Source organism: Papilio polytes, unplaced genomic scaffold (assembly GCF_000836215.1).
Source record: "Papilio polytes unplaced genomic scaffold, Ppol_1.0 DF823957.1, whole genome shotgun sequence".
NCBI lineage: Eukaryota > Metazoa > Arthropoda > Insecta > Lepidoptera > Papilionidae > Papilio > Papilio polytes.
In genome coordinates this window covers 386,072-407,963 of record NW_013525247.1, presented here as the reverse complement: position 1 = coordinate 407,963, position 21,892 = coordinate 386,072, and the positions used below count along the sequence as shown (strand labels likewise).

The 21,892-nt window shown below is 33.8% G+C and overlaps 1 protein-coding gene across 1 annotated transcript in view; it reads left to right on the top strand.

The window, feature by feature from the left end:
• The window catches only part of LOC106101760 (protein SCAI), a 63,792-nt gene extending 47,246 nt beyond the window's left edge, over nucleotides 1-16,546 (top strand). The window contains exons 2-10 of the mRNA XM_013281096.1: nucleotides 10,183-11,149; nucleotides 11,266-11,448; nucleotides 11,541-11,894; nucleotides 12,091-12,320; nucleotides 13,139-13,324; nucleotides 14,397-14,921; nucleotides 15,412-15,585; nucleotides 15,680-15,882; nucleotides 16,196-16,546. Of these exons, the coding sequence (XP_013136550.1) occupies nucleotides 11,061-11,149; nucleotides 11,266-11,448; nucleotides 11,541-11,894; nucleotides 12,091-12,320; nucleotides 13,139-13,324; nucleotides 14,397-14,921; nucleotides 15,412-15,585; nucleotides 15,680-15,882; nucleotides 16,196-16,243 (1,992 nt within the window). The 5' untranslated portion in view covers nucleotides 10,183-11,060 and the 3' untranslated portion in view covers nucleotides 16,244-16,546. The remainder of the gene's footprint in view (nucleotides 1-10,182; nucleotides 11,150-11,265; nucleotides 11,449-11,540; nucleotides 11,895-12,090; nucleotides 12,321-13,138; nucleotides 13,325-14,396; nucleotides 14,922-15,411; nucleotides 15,586-15,679; nucleotides 15,883-16,195) is intronic.
• The last annotated feature ends 5,346 nt before the right edge of the window (nucleotides 16,547-21,892 follow it).

Sequence of the window (21,892 nt, the reverse complement as noted above, 5' to 3'; positions counted from 1 at the left end):
CTGTTATGTCTATGTTGTACAATTATTTTTACTTTGAAGTCGGTGTCAGTCAATGTAGATTCATTACTTAATTGTTACTATACTTTCAATTATCAATTGTTATTTTAAAAATGTGGAAACCCTTACGTAGAAATATCTCTGGATACCTTGGCTGACACCGACATCAAAGTAAAAATAATTGTACAATATAGACATAACAGTTACAATAAGGTAGGTTTACTATTTTCAAGGAATTATTGGATTTCTGTATGTATTGTAATAATTGAAAAACTACTGGAACAATTTTAAAAATTCTTGCACCATTATAAAGCTTTTTAAAACACACGCGGGCGAAGTCGCGAGCAGCAGCTAGTTTCAACAAGATGGAACGTACAATTTTTCGTAGTGCCGTATTAAACGAATCGTTTTGTGAACGGGATAATTGCATGTAAAACAAATTTGTTTCCAGAGCACTACCAATAGCTGCGAGCAAATGAAAATGGATTAAATTCGATACGGCTCGGCTTAAAATCTGGCTTAACAAATTGATTTTTATAGCGAACCACAGAACCACACTAGTTGTAAAGAAATAATAATTTTCTCTATCAAATAAATTTCCCATCCGTTTTTGTCTCGCCTTTGATAATATTAAACATGTTAAATCCAAAAAACGCCTGCCCAATAGTGCCTCTATTGGGCAAAATTTAATTGAAATTACCGACTATTTTTTGCCAACAATTGTTATAGAATGGGTGCACACTGTTGTGAGATTGTCGATTGTTTTCCAGCCAACTTTTTAGTTGCATAACTGAATATCATAAGAGACTTAAGTTGTGAGATATTTTGGTTTCAAGTATGCACACGCTCGAATACGAATAAAAACGTTATGTAGCCGTTTGAAATTCATGAGCGCTAATATCTTTTCACTTACTTAATTGCTTTTTTGATTTTATTTAATTTGATTGCCAAAACAATGATGTTAAAAATTTTTTTTTGGTTACGCTTGTTTTGTAATCAATATACCTTCTAAAGTAATTGTCAGATTTACATACTGTTAAAGGCAATTTTGTATAAAGTTAAATTCCCCTAATGTTTGATTAGGATTAGGGTTAAAATAAAAGCAACAAAATGATGCCGCTAATAACGTGTCGTTTTAAGCAAAATATCAGTGCTTTAGTTTTTAAAAAATATAGGCCAATATACTTAATGATAATGTAGCTTTTTAGTAGTTTTTGAGCTTATCCAATACACATACAATTAAAAAAAAACTAATCTTTTATCTTAAGAATACCAGTATAGACGTAGAGAAGGGAAAATAATGCAACATTATTAAGTTTTAAATAATTTATTGAGAAGTTTCTGTTATTGTCACATTACTTACATTTAATTATAAAAAAGTGTAAAAAATCTACGAAATATACCTATAACGATAACAATTTATAAATGTATTATAAAAACATTAACATTTTTTACATATTTCCTCAACAATAAATAATACAATAAAATATAAATATTTATCAAATTTAAGTTAATTTTATACGAATAAAAATATCACAAAGATATGTAAATTTTTATAAAAGTCAAAATATTTTAGAAAGTAATAAAACAAATATAAATCTTTTCGTAACAATTATAACTTACCTAATATTTTTAATAACACATTAAGTTTAAGATCACAAATTTGATATCCACTGATATGATACATTCACAAATAATTATCTAAATAACGCAAGAAAATTGAAAACATTCCGCCCACTCAGATAAGTCTATCAAAATATGAGTAGTATCACTTTTCAATAGAAGGAAAAATTACAAACTTTGTGATTCAATTAAAATATTTATTCAAGAAAATTTGTTGGAAAACCACATAAAGGGAAAATCTCTATTTAAAAATGCCAACTTAAGAAACTAGATAAAAAGTTTTTATTAAGCTATGAGATTATTTAAATAAAATGAGCTGTGTTTTTCATGATATTAGAAAAAACATTAGATTTTTTTCTCATAACAATTAATTTTATTTATTAAAAAAAAAAATGTTTTAGTATAAACTTTACACATTATGATGGATGTTTTATTTTACATTTTCAGACACGTTCTATCACCCATTCGTCTTCTACATGCAAATGATATAGTTTTATTGTTATTATAACTACGCAGATAATGTGAATGGGGATTAACAGCCAAAATGTATCAAGTAATAATAGGTAAACAATTAAAACATAGGTTTTACTGTAATTAATTTTCATTTTTCTTACAAGAAAGTGAGAAAATGTGTAGAGTTTCAGTAAGCGACGGGTTTAAAAGATTTCAACGCCCGGGTGACTGCACGCCGCAAAAAGTACTGAAATCTTCATAAATGTCCGTTGGAGATGCAAAAAAAATATTTATTTCACTTCGAATTTTTTTTTCAAAGTTCAGGAAAATTTTCAATAATTTATCACAAGCGTTTAAGCGGTAAACGCCATCTAACTGCCACTTTTCACATTTATAATGAAATTCAAATTTAAATATAGCACTAGTTACTGTCAGGTTAATCGATAATAACTAATAGTCAGTCACTGTTTTTTTTTTCTCAAACTATTTTTTTTTCCATCCACAAAATAAAACTTTCATTTTGAAAACTAATTTCACACTGTCTTATTAGTAATTTGCATAAAAAAATTGCAAAAACGGTTAATATTTGCGAAAATTCACATTTTGCGCACTTTACACGGAATGCACCGCGAAACACGTCAGTCACCTGTTATGGGCGCTGCGTAACTATTATCCTGCGAATGTTTCGATGTTGCCCCCACTTCGAGAATTTCCCGACAACTTGGGAGATTATTTTTAATTACAATTTTAGTTGTTTTACGTTATGATAAATACTAAAACATTTTTTTTTGTAAGAAACTATGAAATATAAGTAAGTAAATAACACGAAAGATATTTTAAAAGTATATTTTAAATACAAAGAGTGAAGTTTAATACCGACTCAATCGTTCACACTACATATAATAATGATTATTCATTAATTTATTTATTTATTTTTAGTTTTCATTTATTTCTTTTATTTACTTATTTGTTTGTTTATTTATTTAATGTAGCATTAATGCATATTAGAAAATTTACAATATTGCCCAAACACTTTAAATACATTTTATCGATAAATAACATTACACTGTTAAAATCAAAATTACAAACATTTACAATTTAATGAAGATTTTAATAACTTTTTTGATTTAGCTTGCTTAACCTTGTTTTTCATACATACACTAAATATACCGTGAGTATACTGATTTTAACGTAATAAATGAGACATTATAAACGATAAAGAGGTACTTTTTAGTTTACGTTGTCGAAATTTTTATAGTGATATGGATAAACAAAAGAATACTCTTCAGTTGTGTACATTCTTTTGTTTATCCTTTTGTTGTTTTATCAAGTAGTACTACTGGCTTTGCCCGCGACTCCGTCCGCGTGGGCTTAAAAAAACAAAAGTGAATAGCCTATGTGTTCTTCCAAACTATCCTTTACATATACATGGTGGTTCTTAACGGACGGATCAACGGTTTTGTGGAGGTAGGAGACCTCAATAGCTATCATTTAGAGACAAAGTATGATGCCGTATTTTCTATAGTTTTAGAGTTATTTGATTTTTTTGGAAAAAAAATCCGAAAAATCAAATTTCCGACTTAAATTTGACCGTACGTCTAAAGTAATGTGATTATCGTGGTAATTTTTATCTTTTACAAGTCTAATAATTGGGCTTCCGTACCATTATTCCTTTTTTGAAATAACTCACACGAGAACTAATTAAAAAAATGTTGAAAGTTTTCAAAACAAAATTTCTTTTTAACTTAATATTTTTACAACATTTTTTTCTTACAAGTTTTTCAAACATCTATAGAATAAAACAGAAAAAAGCTTTTCGCCTTCCGTTTGTTTTTCATGTAAAAAGAACGACTTGAAATAGTTGAGGGCGACAATCTCTTGTAACGTTCATACAAAATATATGAAACTTTATTTTTTCAAACATATAACTTTTTTTAATAAAACATTAAATTCAACATCAAAAAGTTACAGTTTTATACTCATTTCCTTTAAAAATATGCAAATAACATCATCCATCAGGTTAAGTTAAGATCTATCGTAGTACATACGTAGCGTATGGTAAGTCAAATTTAAGTCGGAAATCTGATTTTTCCGATTTTTTTTTCAAAAAATTAAATAACTTTAAAACTACAGAAAATCGGGCAACATACTTTGCGATTAAATGATAGCTATTGAGGTCATCTATGTCCACTAAGAATCACACTGTATATCAAATTTTATTAAAATCCGTTCAGCCGTTTAGGCTTTAACAAAAAAAAAAACTCTAACAAACATCATAGATAATATTAGTATGATTAGTATGATGTGTTTACTACGCAAGTACTTTTAGTTAACGCAAATTTTGAGTATGGTTTTTACATGGCGATCACTAGACTGTTACCAAATTATTTTAACAAATTACACACTTTCGTACTGTAATCATAGTGAGTTTAGGTAATTCTTTGAGTTTTTACAAAAACGTTTTATTTATACGGTAAATAGAATAGAAAAACAATATCCTTTATCTCTATTAAACTTTCGGTTTCATTTCATATCATATTATTCAAATTCATTTTAAAAATAAAATTCTGAAAATTTAAGTGAAATTGGGAAATTCTCCCCAAAAACGTTGGGAAGTTTCAATTCGAGGATGTGTCCGCACTGTGTTCGCAAGCGGAGACTATAAAAGCCGTCACAGCGCCCATCGCAGTTACCATTCGTCGTGTTCGCGATCAGTCGCTCCTTGCGCTGCTCTAGTGGCGCCTCCAAATTTCTTTACCCCATTGGTGTGATTAATTTTTCAAAGTGCATCGTAACTGTAAAAACGACCCCAGTGTATGGGTGTTTAAATGTTTCTGTACATTACTTTTATTAATTTCTGTGTTTGTCGCGATTGTTTTAATTGCTTATTATTTAAGTGATAAACGATGAAAATCCGAAAACGAGGTCTGGTTTTCTCTATTAAGTTAAAAACACCCTGCAATAGACTAATTTTCGTTTTTACTGCAATATATTATTTCGATGTGCCGTTTCCGTGGAACGTAGAGTTTCATTAAAGTGTGAGTTTTTATTAATCCTAAATTATTTTATTCCGCAAAAAAGTGTAACTAGATGAAAGAACATTTTCGGCTGATATGTTTCTAAGTTCTGAACATTCGATATATTACGAGTACGTTACCGGTGAGAAACAAACATCAGAATATCTTAGAAGAAACTCGGATGTGTGGTTCAAAATGAGTAAGTAAATTATAAAACCTACATTGATTAATGATTCTCAATTATTTTTTAATAATCAATGGAGGTTGAAATTAGTTAAATATTTACACTGTTGCGTTGTTTTAGTGTACATTCAACAGTTGGTGTATTATGTATATCAACGTTATTTGTTGGCTCCAAACACCAAAGCGACTTGTTGCTCCAGCCTGTTGCTTTGACCCGGGTTCATATTTCAAGAGTTAAACTTTGTTTCGGAAACTGACAGCTCTTTTACTCGTTTAAACGTTATTTCGATAAATAGAAGCAATACATTTATATGTTTTAAGGATCGTGGATAAAAAAGTAATCGCTAACTGTAACAGTATGTTATTAATTTAGCATATTCATAATTAATTTTATGTTTAATCCAAAAAAAAATCAGGGGGTTAGAGGGCACTGTATGCGGAACGGGTTGGAGAGGAGAGGGGGTTGTACCGAATCAATAACTATTCGAAGGTCAATTAAGCTTGTGTCCGGGGCCCGGTGGACGCTTGCCACCCCCAGACCTTACCTAGACCTCTCGCCTAGGCAATGCGACCTAGATTTTACAGGTGAAGGATATACCACCCAATAGACAGGGTGGCCACAAGGGATCGGTGAAGGGGGAGGGGTGCGGAAAAAAGTGACGAAATAACACAGTATACTGAGATATCAAGTATATTTATTAAGCTTCAAATTTAACGGACATTTTTATCATAATGCTACAACTCAAATACGGAATTAAATTAAATAAAATACGGGAATTTCGATAAGCTTTGTACTAAAAGGTACTTGCGAATTTGTGTATTTTGGTCTTAAATCATACAAGTATCACCAAGGCGAAGGGGGGGTTAATAATTTGCAAAAAAAAATACGTGAATAACGGACGACTGTTAACTTATTGTTCAAGGTCCAAGCCCCCGTGCTAACCTTGTCGACCACCCCGTCTCCCGCGCATCCATAGCACCTCACCCCACCCGACGCCCACATCTATGACGCACAAACCCCAACCCCTCGGCACGCCCTTTCCCAACCAATAACGCCCACTCCATCGACAATGAACAAAGGATTCTAAAAGTATCGATGATGTTCTTCAATTTATTTAAGCTCTACTTTTACTTCAAACATAAATTAATACGAATCAATGGTTATCAAAGATTTCTCTAAACTAAAGGTTTTCGGTTTCTATTGTGAGTTGGAGGTCTGTTAAACTTAAACCAAATATTTACAGAATTGAAAACCTCTTTATTTTAGGAAGTCGGTTAATTGATTTAATTTATTTATTGAATGTAAAGGATAAGCGGAAACAGTCCTCGATTTAATAATGATTTCGGCAGACGGAACAGTGGTAAAGCCCGCTTCAACATCCCACGAATGGGCGGACTCCCCCGGTGCATTGTCACGACCACACAAAGACAGGTGTGAAGTGAGAGCAATTCCGCGTTTAGTCCGACGAGTGTTCCTACCGTAACACTAATTATAGTCTCTTTCCCTTTCCACATTTTTAAAGAGCCGCATAGGACAGGTGCAGGACATCCAGGACATCCTCATTATGTGCGTCTCCTTCTTCGTCAATTAAGAGAAGGCAACGCATCTACAATTGTTGATGTCTATGGGCAACGATCGCTTCACCATTTTAGCGGATTTATTTTCGGCGGCAATATTCCGATTCAGGCCGCTTGCTAGTTTGCCAACTTATAAAAAAAAGAAATAAGCATAGATTACTTAAATACTGCGCTCGGTCACCTATATATTTTCTACATAAAAAAGAAAGGAGAAATATCAACAAGGGAGCAGATCCTTTTCTATGACACATCTATCTATATGATTGACTAGCTTTTGCCCGCGACTCCGTCCGCGATTGTTGATTTCGGGTAAATATACGTTGAATGAAAACGGTTAGTGGTGCAGTAACATTTATTTCGAATATTAGTGTAGATTATAAAATGTTTTAAGGAAATTGCCAGAGCAGATGAAAGTCAAATCTACAGTGAATAAAGAAAAGAAGAATAAAGTATTTTATAACCAATAAATACAAAAGAAAGGCTTGGTTGACCGATGGTTGTCGTTTACGTTAAGCTTTAATTTGCACAAGTCGATGATTATACCTTGTTTTAAAATGTAGAATGGGACGTTTTCTTTACTTTTGAAGTAAGCTTCTATAATTCAGAGCCATTCAAACAAATTGGACTTCAACTTGATTACAAATGCATGTATGCCATTTGCGTACTGTTATTTTTACCAAGTACCATCTGCGGTTATCACTATCTACTTTTAATAATAATAAGTAATTTGAATAATACATCGAAAATAAAATGCTTAAAAAACGTGAATTGATCAGTTAAGAATACACTGGGACTAAACTACTTATACTTTTATTAGATGTAAATAAGAGGCCTGCTATACGAACGCGAGTCACCTTCTTCAATAAAAAATTACGTAGCCTCGCCTCAATTCAAAATACATTTCAGTTAAGCGTGCGCACACTTAACTAAACTATTGTATAACTGTTTAGTCTCGCTTTGATTTGATTTCTATGAGGTTATATAGCTATAGCCAGCGAATTTAGTTGTGCTTCTAAACAGTTGAATTAGCTGCAAAATAATCTACTATCGACAATCGCACAACTGTTGTGCGTGTTAAAGGTGTGCGCCCGCTCTACGAACTCAAATGATGACGCATTACTATAATTTAGGCTATAGTTTTTTAATAGGTCTGGTCTCTGTTGTTTAGGCAACTCATTTGGAAATGCGGATGTCTATTGAAAGGGTTCGCTTCGATGTTTTATCGTATACTATAAAAAAATTGTTCAGTTTTAGTTAGATTTTTATTCTTGCCCCTTTGAGAAAAGCTTTTCACTTTTCAAACTATCAACGTTTTTAACGCTTGTTCTACCTAATTGATTACAGTTTTTGGAAATAAGTAGTGTAGGCTGCAGTGCTACTTTGGGACGCTAATTTTTTAACTTTAACATGTTTAAATAATTTTTAATGATTTTTCGATGGCAATTAACAAACAAGCTTTCTCTGAGTATTATGAGTGCAAAGCAAATTCTATACTACAATTGTAATATTATAAGTGCAAAGTTACAGCTCAAAAGATAAATAATTGAAAAAACTTTTATTAACTTTACATAAACAGTTTACGAAGAATAGCTCCTAATTAGCCAAGGCAAAATAAAAGGTTTAACAAAGAAACCATTGAAAGTTTCTAACTTACCGAGAAAGAACTTTAATGTTGAAACAGGGACTATTGTAAGTGAAAACTCTAACTTTTTTTATTTCAATGATACACAGAATTTGTTGAGCTTCATTGGTTACTTAACCTATTGTTACTTTAAAGGAATTGAGTTAAAATAATCATGGAAAATAATATACGCAGATTGATACGGTATTAACATTAAAACGTGTCTTAATCTTAGAAACCACTATTATTTTAATAACAATACTAAAACAATAATAATAAATCGAGAGGCAATTGAAATAGAAAGTAACTAGAACCCGCTTTAACATCTTCACACGAAAGGACGGGTTTGCTCAGTGGATTACCACGATCATACAAAAGACTGGTGTCAAGTGGCGGTAATTCCGTATACACTCTGACGAGATAGTTTAGGTTTCTTCCGATTTCCACACTTTTGATACAAGGAAGTTAATTTCGCGTAGAATGCGACGCATATTCAGAGGATTTTTTTTTTGTGTTTTGTCCTCTGTTGAAAAACGCATCTGCAAATACGGATGTCAACGGGCAGTAGTCTCTTCGCTATTTTGGCCAATTTCGATTTTTGCTCTTGTCATCTTATAATATACTGAACGAACTGACAAAAACGAGTGACAGTGTGCATAAATATAGTGTGATAGACACTCTTTAATTTGAATATCGAACTTGATCCAAAAAGGTTTCATATATATGCACTTCTAAGAACTTTTTGATTCACCCTCGTAAATAGTAACAACTTTGTACTTTATTTTAAAGCAGACATTAATTAGGTACATCGTTTGTAATATCTTATGTTTGGAAATATCAATTAATAACTTTAAGAGTACCTGAATAATTCAAAACACAACTGCGGGGGAATTAAACTTTACTGAATACCGCGATTAGTACCATTCAAAATCAAATTAGTCGCATGTTGTAAATAACACATCCTAGACGTCTGAATTACATCTAATTATTTATTAGTTTTCGGAGCAGACGTGTCTTTTGTTCAGAATGCATCACCTATGCATCTCACGTGACCAAAATAAACTGTATTTATTTTTAATTGTTCATATTGTTGGTTAATGTAAATAGTATTCTAAAGCCTGCTCTAGAACCACAATTATAGCTAATAGTTTTAACTGAAAAGTTCAACTATTCCGTTAAAAATGTGCGTCTGAAGGCAAAATGTTAACCGTCAGTTCACTGTACAATAAAACTTTTCCATAGACATACAAAGCTTTTAACTGAACAGTTACAACTGAGCTGTGTGTATGTTGGGGGTTTAATTCCTCGACTTCTATACAATGTACTTGACAGTTGCGGAAAATAACGGATATTGAATTTTGTCTGTTCACGAGTTGGATTTAAAATTCGTTCAGATAGTACGAGAAATATCGTCTGCCAACAACTGTCGGGGCAAAGCGTGCGGTAGCGAGGGGTAACAGATTTCAATGCGCCAACGGCTAAACGGTTTCCGTACGAAAAGAGAGAAAAATTGTAAGTTCCACTATTTTTCCCTCACATTTCTACCGACTGCAAAAGAAAAGACGAAATAAGAATAAACATAAAACGGATGGCAAAACTTTGATCACTATGATTATTTTTAAGAAAATTAAAATTTTACCACCACAAATTAGTATTAAGATATCATGTAGCCATCGGAATCTATTTTAACCTATTTCTTTTCCATTTTAGTTCAAGATTCATCTCACCGGAGTCACACCTCCAGGCTCAAAGCATTTTGGGCTCGAAAATTTGGATTGAGCAATACCATACCAAGAATATTAAAAAATGCAAATGCATCTGAGAACAAGAATAAGAACGGAAAGAAGAAGCACATAACTTTCGTCGAGCCTCACCGGCTACCTAGAGTAGGCTCATGGGAATCTCCTGTGCGGTCACCAATAAACATCAGCAGGGGCACACAAACTCCTACACAATCGCCTCTGAGGACCAAACGAGAACCTTCTAGGGAACCTTCCAGGGAATCTTCTAGGGAACCTTCTCCCGAACCGGGACCTTCGCATCGGTATCCCGAACCAATAAAGATCCGCTTAGATAAAACCAAATTTCGGAGATACATTTCGGCCGACCGTTTAACATCTGATGCTGCTACATGCACGACCATCGCTGACAGGATAGCTAGCCAGATCGCGAAGAACCCCCAAAAGCATCTTCTTTTGGCAAGGCTTGCCTTAGCGGTTCCCATAAATTCTAAAACAGGCTTACCATACGTACGCCCACGAAGTAAATCTCTTGAGGCGTACAAAAACCACCCTAGCTATTCGTCTCCACCCTCCCCGGCTCCTTTCGGACCAGGAGAGAGTCGTCACCCATCAGTGACATACGTTTTTAGGGAGACGTATGAATTTGAAGATTTGTCTTCAGCGAGTGACGACGACAGTACCATAGATCTTGTATCTAAGTTCAGAAATCTTTTTACGAATCAGAAAGATTTTGATAATTTCCGCAACAGACTGTGCACGTCAGAGCCGTACAACATAAATTCGCTGACAGACTATTCGTATTACCAACAAGCATTCAACAGCAACACTATTAGAACAGGACATACAATGAATCCTCTTGAAGATCACGAACGAAAAGTTATCATAGAGTTTTGTCACCTGTTGGAGAAATCGAAGCAGCTCTTCAATGGCCTAAGGTAAGTTTTGCAAAACATTAAGATAACATTAACATTATTTTTCGTCATCTCCTTTATTTCTAAATAGCTGAATAAAAAATAACTAGTACTTATACACATTTACATTTTCATAACAGGGAACTCCCACAATATGGTCATAAGCAATGGCATTCATATTTTGGGCGGACATTCGACGTTTACACAAAGCTATGGAAATTCCAACAACAGCACCGTCTAGTTCTCGACAACAAGTACGGCCTCAAGCGATGGCAGATCGGAGAAATTGCCTCAAAAATCGGGCAACTGTACTATCACTTTTAGTAAGTAACTTTTAGTTTTAACAAAGTTCTAATAGTATTTAAAATAGAATTGTCATAATCTATCGATTTAAAAAAATCTTTTGTCAATGCAGTCTACGCACAAGCGAAACTGGATACTTGAGCGAAGCATTTTCATTCTATTCCGCAATACGAGGCCGCAGTTACTACACGCAGGCGAGCAAATCAGATAAATGCGAACTGATGGTCAAGAAGCTCCGGTACTACGCAAGATTCATTGTTGTTTGCCTTCTCCTCAAGAAACTTGCTCTCGTACGAGAACTGATAAAAGAACTTGATAAACAAATCATAGAGTACGGAGCAACATACGATCCTGACGACCAGATAGAGTGGACTGTCGTAATGGATGAAGTCAAGGCTTTTATAGTCGCAGAAGCTGCGGTGACCGTTCTGCATCCGGACAACTATCCCATCGTGCTCTCTCATAGGTAACTTACAAAATTTCTTCATTATGTCTTTTTTAGTTTATTCTCAATAAATATGAGATAACATGATGAATTAAATGAAAGTTATGAATTATAGTGATGAATATAAAGAGTGGTATACCTGAGATTGTTTACATAAATATATATAGTACTTATTATTTAAAGAATTAGATAAATGTTCTGCTTTACATTTTCCTAGACTCAATATCATGAGCGTCCCGCCTCCGGAGCGGCCATCAGTTGCCACTCTAAAACTTCAAGAAGCCGTCATTGTGGGCAGCGTGTCGCAGCAAGTTAAATTCTCCGAATTAACAATGGATATGTACCGAATCTTGCAAACCCTAGAATGGGAACCCACTGGCGAAATGCCTCAAGTGTACAACGAATCGCCGCGTTATCGCTACGCTTCAGCACCACTAATTAATAAAGGTGGTAATTTAAATGCAACGGTAAAGTTAATTTTAAAGAGATTAAAAAATATATAGGAAGCATAGTTACCACTTCACTTGAGATGTTTTTTTCCATTATCCTAATTAGCTATCTATTGATAGGTTCTCAAAACCATATGACAATATAATAAATTGTATTGAAATGGTCTCAATCATATTAAAATGTTTATATTTTATTTTGTAATACTGTTTAGTTTATTTTGTAACAAAAATCAGTGCTTTTTATAATTTTGTAAAGTATTTCATAACATCTCAATGCAAGGACTTGAGGTGGCGTACTAAACTTGACAACATAGAAGTTACCGGTGAAAAAATGTTTCATGTGTCTAATCTATATATTTCTTAAATGTCTTTGGTTAACCTCAAAGTCGACTACATTTTTAATAGTCTGTTTTCGCTGAAACTTAATTATTAATTGGTATTACTCTTTTTAATTTAATTACAATCTATTAATCTCTTTAATGATTGTAACTACATTTAAGTCGGAAATAAAACACGTGAGTTAAGGTGAAAACAAACTTTTCTGTTAAATTATTTTTTATTTGAATGTGACGTCACTCGTAAAGCTTGTCCTTAGATTTAATTTTCATGTACCCGTTGATTCTATATCTAATAGCAAAGCGATGTCACTTCTGTAAGTTACTGCTGTGCATCTGATGTTGCGTAGGTCTGAAGATATTGTCTAGTTATATTAAAACAATTTCCTTTAACAACGTATTATATTTCTTTAGATGTAGTGTCGCCCTTGTTCTTTTGTACTCTACAAGAGTTTATCTAATATTCATTTAATTGTCGTAGGTTATAACCACGACGGCATTATACGAAACGAGAACCCCCACAAGTATCTATTGTTCAAGCCATCAGCAGCGCAGGTGTTGGTGTACTTAGCGAGCGGCTGCTACGACCTGCCTAACAACGGAGCGCTATTGCTCTACATTTCCGCAGACGCCCTCATTGTGCCAGCTTCGAAGATAACTGAAGACAGTAAGAATGCATTCCTTATCTGGTTTATCTTAACTAAACAACTTTAGGACTTTGAAATTATATCTTTATCTGTATTTGTAATAAATCTCACTTAATTATAAATGTGAAAGTTTGGATGGTTGAATGGATGTTTAGTAGAGTTTCTAGCCTCAACTGCTAAACGGGTCTCGATGGAATTTGGCACAAGTGTAGAATATATATATTCTGGAAGAACAAACAGCGTACATACCATGATTTATTATTAAATAAAAGCTAGTATAACACATTAATTAAAAAAACAGTGTTAAATGTAACTACTAACCTCTGGACCAATAGAAATTATAAGTTTTTAATTAGTTAATATTATTTTCGAAAGTAACCACCGAAAATACCGAAAGACACTAACAGATGCCAACTCCATCATTGCTCTAAACGTATTAATAATCCTTTTATCTTTAACTAACTTGTTATTTATATTTTATAAAGTAGGAAAAACTAATTCAAAACTTGCCTTAAGGAAGTTTTCCGAACATTAACTCGAGCTGAAAAGAAAAGGAAACGCAAACAAATCGCGTACGCGAGTTCACATTCCTTTGAGCGACTGTTTCTCAAATTGAGCTGACGTTTAGATGTCTGTGTTTATTTATCTCAACGGTTTTTACTGCAACGCGAAATATTGCAACGCGGTTTCGGTGCAAACAAAAAAATTGCTTTTTGATCTTCAGCTAGCTCAAATCTTACATTAATGCAACTTTTTTACATGTTATATCTGCGGTTGCTTATAGACTGACAGAATAAATTCATATGTGCAGCTGTGCGATTTAATATTATAATTCATTGAAAAGTCTCTTTATACAGGACATTGTGGTCGAGCATTTATAACATAATGAATGCAACCTTATGTTTTATTTTTATGTGCGGCGTTCACTCACTCCACACACACACACTACTTATTTGATAAAAAAAAGTATTCATACAATTCTAAAAGACTCCAGTCACTTGTTAAGTAAAACTGGTCTGTTAATTTAATCATCACTCTTTCTTAAATTTTTATACATGGGTGAATATATCAAAACAGTGATTGTTTTTGCAGCTGGATACGACGTCGGTGGTCTTATGACCAATGTCAAGAGCGACTTGCATCGCGAACGAGAAAGAGAACGGGATAGAGAGAGAGCACGAGAAAGAGGTCGTGATCGGGAGCGGGAAAGGGACCGAGACCGAGAGAGGGACCGGGAGCGTGATAGAGATAGGGTTTGGGAACGTGAGAGAGATCGTGAGCGGGAGCTTGATTGCGATCGCGAACGTGACCGGGAGCGTAACCGGGAGCGTAACCGAGAGCGAGAGCGTGACCGTGAGCGAGACCAAGATCGGGAGCAAGACGGGGAGAGAGGCGAGCGTGACCGCGAAGATGCATCTCGTGAACCAAGACCGACACAATCTCGGTCCAAAGACCCGCAATGCATTCACCCCGGGGACTTATACCCTTTCACCCGGTGCCCTCTATTCATCATCGTCGACTCGGATAACTCGTACATTTTTCAAAACATACCGCGGCACTTCGCGCAGCCGCTCATCGTGCTCATGTCACCGTTGGAAGTTCCAAATACGTTTCCACGTAAGTATTTACTTGACATTTATAGAAAACTAGCTGTTACCGGGCGGCTTCATCAGCATGAAATTATGAAAATTTTATTTTATTGTTTACATTTGACAAATTATCAATAGCAAAAGTCAAAATGACATGACATGCCAAACCTTAGCAATCTTTCTTTCTTGATGTTGGCAGCAACTTATGATCTCTTTCCCACATTAGGGTTTTTATCCAAAATATTTACCCCCTAAGTTTAATGTCGTGAAAATATATAGCCTAAAGCGTGACGTAAGTGTAGGGCTTTTTATTAAAAAAAGAATTATTCAAAAAATGCTGTGATTGCTGACATCTTAGGCAACAAAGAAGTGTGTGTTTACGCTTTATAATAATAGTATAGATACACATTGTTTGAAACTAAGGAATCGCCAGTAGGATCGACTAATTTTTGAAAATAAAAGAAACCTAAAATGTAGCGAGATATTAAAACGGTATAAAAGGTTTTTTTTTTTGATAGCGGATTACAGGAAGGAGGGTAGTTTGTTCACACTGTTCCTGCACTCGCCGTTATCAGCATTCTGCTACTGCTGCGACATTAAGACAGTGCCGCTGGTGCAGTGGGAACGCTCGCAGACCTACATCGAAGCCTTCAACATAGAAGCCGCGCAAGTCATGTTGAGACATCGCATTGGTAAGTATAAGGATCTCCAACAACTTTTATTTAAAATATGTCCATTAGACGCCTGTTAACCAAAAAATGTATACATTTGAATCTTAATTTTCAGACACAGCATTTATATCGTTCATGTCGGACGACTTCTTGCGTCTACTGCTACTTCGCTTCATGTTCTGCGCCGTGGCTCTACGCATGCACCGCGGCTTCCGCTCCAGGAACCAATTGCCCCGCTCTTCGCCCCCTCTGCCCGATGACTTACTGGAGCACCCGACACTCGTGCACATCGTCATGGATCTAGCTGTTCACCTGCAGGTAACTTGCATTTTATTTATCTGTGCAAATATTGAAATAATTGTATTTTTAATTTTATCAATAGCTGCTGATCCTTGCCGTCTAACAATACTTTTAGAAACAACATTAAAAAATATTCTTAGGTCGGTATTGTTTTCAAGAAATTATTAAGAATTTAGGTTTAAAAAATGGATGAAACATTTTGTAGCAATTTTTTAAAATACTATGTATATTTGTTTCTAATTAAGGTAGTTTTAGTTATTTGTTTTTTATGTGTTTTTTGATCTTATTTATTAAGACAATGATAAAAAAAGTCTCTAATCTTTAATTTCAGGTTAGAAGCCACTTCCACGATTCATCTGGTCCTCCAACCAGCAACTAAAATGAAAAAAAAAAACTTCTGAAAATCATTCCTTTAATATTAATAGGTGTGTAGTTCATTTTGCTGTTTGCATGTTATTTAAGAATTTAATAGGTAATGTGTCTGTTGTGAAAGACATGTCACAGGCAAATGGTATACGAGTAAGTAATTACGTTGTTTACAAACGGCGTACATATGTAAAGTTTCAAGTTTTCTGGGGACATAATTACCATGAGCGTCGATGAACACCTTTGTGTTTCCGCTGCTATTTTGCCCCTTTCTATTGTGAACAAACAAATTTACAAACTCATAATAGATGCATAAAAGAATATATATGATCAAGGTTTCACTATAATGAGAATCTTAAACATTAATTTTCACCTACCACAAGTACAAGACGGGGCAATAAACGTAGCGCGAACTTACATTCCACAACTGCGCTCATCCTTATTGTTATAACAAATGTCTCAAAAAATACAGACGAATAAAGATCTTTCTTCTTTTGGGAGGTCGGTTTAAAATTAATGTTTTTATCTTTGATTTCGATAACATGGGTGTTTTCTTTCTTTTTACTCTAGTAACCTTAGCAGAAACGGTTAATTTTTATATTTTAGGTAAAGTCAATTATACTGATTGTTACAAAAAAATTAATTACTTTCTCTTTAATGTATTTATTCCATATACTCGTAGTACATCAAGAGTATAATTATTACTTGATAATAGTTTGTAAATGGCGAAATTATATCATTTGCCTGCGACAGAAAACTTTATGTTTCAATTGTTATACCACAGCCGAAATGCGATCACTGAAAACCAGGGGAGGGGATAGGTAGGAAAAGATACTATTCTTATTCTCGTACAACCTCTCGTATGTCCATTATAGGTAGGAAACACATCTGCGACTGTTTAGCTTGTTGCAGATATTTATAGGCTATGGTCAATTCGCTCCTTTAGCGACATCAAGTGGCCTCTGATTCTTTGTCACCTTTTGTTAAAAAAAAGTTAAACGCAACACTTATTGACTCATTAATGTTGCCTAATAAATGTTGACCACTTGTAAACAAATGTTGTCTGTTTATATATATATATATATGAAAAACATGACATTGATCCTATATATATATATATACGATCAATGTCATGTTTTTGTTCTTAGAAGTTTATATTTAAGTACTAGTGTATTTGAGTTTTGTGAGTGGAAGAGAATGGTGTTGATAAAAAAAAAAACTTTGGTAATGTATGGCTTTCATAGGTTTAAATTAGTAGTTCAAGTCCTATTAACTTAGGTTTAGTAAATTTGGGCACTGACCGACGTTACGCAGTGTAATGTTAGATGACTTGCATTCATGTGGTTAGGACGTATTGTTACGGGGAAACCAGAGAGCAACAAGCCTCTCCTTGCGAATCACGTAACTTTGCACAACGTACCGTCGGTTAATATCCAGGTTAAAAATTAGAATTAGAAAAATTCCTAGATATCCACCTAAATTTGTGTTCATTACCATTTCGTTTAAAATGTATCGTCTTGTTTTAAATCCTAACTTCCTTACAAGTAAGTAACTAGTCCAGTTATTCGGTAGATTTATTTGGAAACTTTTTCGTATATTAAATTGTTTATCATACATATTTCCATGAGTTATACCCGTTCTTCAACTTAACTATATATCGTATCCGCTCTCACCGCCTTTTTGAAAAAAAAAATTCAACACCAATTTCAACAGTGGTAGAGCCCGCTTTAACATCTTCGCACGAATGGGCCGGCTCCCCCGGTGTAATACCACGACCACACAGAAGACAGCCGTCAAGTGGGAGCCCCGCGTTTCGTCTGATGAGTGTGGTGCCGGAGGCCCAGTTTTAGTCCCTCTTTCTTGTTTCTTTTGTACCAAATAACTGGACTGTTAAAATATAATATTTAAGTATTATTCGCATAAAAGAGAGAGAGTAGGTTTAAATTAATTATAAATCATGAAGTCATTACAGCTTGTAGGTAATCATTGCAATTAGGAAATTTAGTCTTCGCCTCTCATAAGAAAAAAATATAAAAACAACAAAAAAATTAGTGTAGATTAAATTTATCTTAAGCATATTTTAAATTTCTGAAGCCGGCTACGCACCTTCAGTTTTAACTGTACAGTTAAAGCATACGTGAATAGGTAAATTATCAACTGTCAGTGTAACTGTGCAGTTATCATTTTAGTTTACACACCTTTTATTTTTAACTGTTCAGTTGAACTGTACAGTTTCAGTTTAAAGGTGTGTAGGAAACTGAGCACTGTGCGGTTTAACTGACAGTTTTAATATTACCTACATACGTACGATTTAACAAAACAGTCTCACTGTTTACTTTTAAAATTGAAGGTTAAAGTTGACAGTATACGCGTGAGTTTTCACTGTCGATATGTTCAAAAACATATTGTTATACCACTCTGCCACTCTGAACAAACGGCGAAGACGAGATTATTACAATAATGTTTTTGTACACACTTTTCGGCAGTAAAAGCTAACAGTTTCAGTATAGAGCAGTGTTACCATTTCGACCAACAGAGTTAAGGTTATCGGTCCTCTATCAACATGGTAATAACTTGACCACAAATGACTTTTATACATGGTCGCCTTGGCTAATTAAAATTTAGCATCTACGTCAAATCTTACTACACGACGGGTTATTTCCTAGTTGACAAATGAGCTGTAACCTTTAAACTGTCGATCTAAACAAAGTAACATTAAAGACATCGTTAGAAGAAAAGTACAAAATTTATAGAACTGAGTACCTATTGGTAGTCTTTTCTTATTCCGTTTAAATTAATAAAAACTTTAATTTGTATGAAATGATTGCCTTATACCATCTAGGCCCTGTCGAATAATGGTTTATACTAACGCCATCTAGTTTCTTAACGGTGAGGGAATAAATTACAACTAGGAACTCTGAGCATGTGACACATCGAGATCTTATGTCAATTCGAAACATTTTGAACTTATCTTTTAAAGATATCGTTAATGGGACGTTCCCAGTATTTTCTATTTCTAGTACTGTTACTAATTACTGCATCATCTAGTCCACAGTTTTAATAATTTTGTTTTTCCCCCAGCACTATCCATTCACTTTATTGTGTAAATTTGTTTTTGTAGAAACACGAATTCCGGTCAATCCTAAGATTAACAGCTAAAGTCAAAGGTTTACTTTTTTAAGCATTTACCAACATTCACTTGATAAATCACAAGATTTGCGTACTTCAATGTTGGTAAATTTCGATAAACAGTCGACTGACATATTTTAATAAGGTAATTTAATGTTTTATTAAAATATCTTCTTAAAAAATTAACTGTTTATCGAAATTATTGATTTTTTTTTTTACGAAAAATCTTTTAATTCACCAATTGAATGGTAAACGCTTGAAACGACCAAGAAAATCATATTATATTTCGGACTTTAAAACTTTGCTTTTAACGGTAAATCTTGGGCCTTACCGGGATTCGTGCTGAGCCTGCGCTCATAGAATTAAGGTAAGGCCGACAAAACCAACATACGACTAAGATTAGATTAAATAGATATAAAATGTTATCTATTTTTAAGTATATTTAAAGCCCTGCAAAACGCACAAATGGAATAGATTTTATAACTGTTAATCTCCACTGCATAAATATTTGCATTAAAACATATTGTGTTCTTTGTATTTGCAAAGATGACAAAATGTTTTTATACAATTATTTAGATAGTGGAAACCCATAGTTACTTGTAAATATTACCTATAATTAACATAATTTTAGCATTTTAATAATATATTAATTAACGTCATCTAATATACCCGTCTAGATTTGACATAATAGATTTAGGTACAATTTAGTCTTGTAATGTAGTCTTTTTTTTTTGTTTATATATATTCTTCATATAATAACTTAGTTTTTACTTTCTCCCGTGCTGTTCTGGAATTTAAACCAAATGCAGATCTTGTCAAGGTTCCCGTGCAAATGGTTAAATGGAGAGTTTGCTTTCGGGTTGAATACGGGTCCGGTGTAAGGTAATGGTGAGGTCGCTGCATTTAACGTGTTGCTCGATAGGAACGGCAAATATTGCATTGTTTTAAAGTTCCAGAACAGCACGGGATCTTGTACATAGTGTAAATAGTAGGTTAGTTTGGAGAGACATTGATGGTTGAACGATCCGAGTGTAAGGTGAACTCCGGGCCTGTACGATGGTTAGTTTGTAAGTTTATGTGATATTAGTTATTAAGGGCGGCAGCGACGCGTAAATGCGCACAGTAAGTTAAGTAAATATCTATTTTTTTACTTTTGATACTTTAAAAAGTTTGCCTTAATATTAGAAAATGCTGCATAGGTAATAGGTTAACATCCTTCAATGGCCCTATGACAGACCGGACCAATGTTAAGCTAATAGGAGAGTCGGAGTTTTATTGGCCATCGGTGAGTAGGACGCTCTTTCAGTGGACCTACATGGCAGGGGGCCAGGGGAGGTTGTTAAACAAGTATGAGAGATGATTACTTGAGTATATGAAACGATGTATGGTTGTGTGATGAATGAATGGGAATATACATTATATATTCTCATTTAAATATTATGTCATATCTTTGTTATAACTGTTGTTTACAAGTGATAACGATTGTAGGCCTACATTAATAGCAATAACTGTTTGCTACTAAATATTTTTCTAGTAAAAGGTGACATACGAGCAAGTTGTCATCTGAATTCGCTAAAGTAGCGAATTGCCATCCTCCCGTAGATATAAGAAACAAGTTAAATGGTTAATCCGTTGCTTACTTTTAATGGACAGAGAAGAGGCCGTATAGAAACAGGATGTTTTACATTCTATACGTCCCCTTCCCCGGCAAATCCAATGTTATTTTCAGTTATATTCACTGTTGTAGTTAAATAATACTGAAGGCGCTTGTAAAACATTAAAAACTATATTACAATAAATGTGATTTTTAAACTGGCACAGCTTTGCGCAAAATTAATATTTGGCGAATGTATTCAAATACTGTATTCTACAATCGTTTTTATTATTGACTTATATTATACTGTGTATGTAGCTATAAAGAAAAAAAATATTTATAAACATATAAAGGTTAACACGTAGATCAACAAATATACCTAATAGTCATTACAGTTTATAAAGCAGTTCAAGTTTTCAGATATTTATCAATATTTCAATATGAATATAGCTTGTTGTAACAAAAAAAAACAAAAACCCAAAAAAAGCTCTTTCAATCCTTAAAATTTATGCATTTTAAACTTCATAACTATATATAGGTTCTTTATAAATTAAATATTCTGTATTCATGTAAGTTCTTCTGGAAATATAATCATTCCGTGGGCGTCATTCGGGCCGGTCTGCGTCATTTAGAACACTCGTGAATGACTATCGTAAACTCACCGCCATTCTCATCTCCATCAATTTAATGCCGGTCCGACTAAAATTAACAACAAAAATGGTAGTAACTACTCTTAATGATACGAACGATATAAATGATGTCGAAGCCCGTGGTTCCATGTCATCTTTGTCAAATTCGTTTCACAAGTCATTCATTTTCATTCATTAGAAAATAGTGATGTGAAAGAATCAAAATTTAATCTTAAAATTAATAAAACCCGGAAAACCTTTCATTTGTTTACCACTCAAAAAAAATTAATCAAATTAATATAATGTAAAT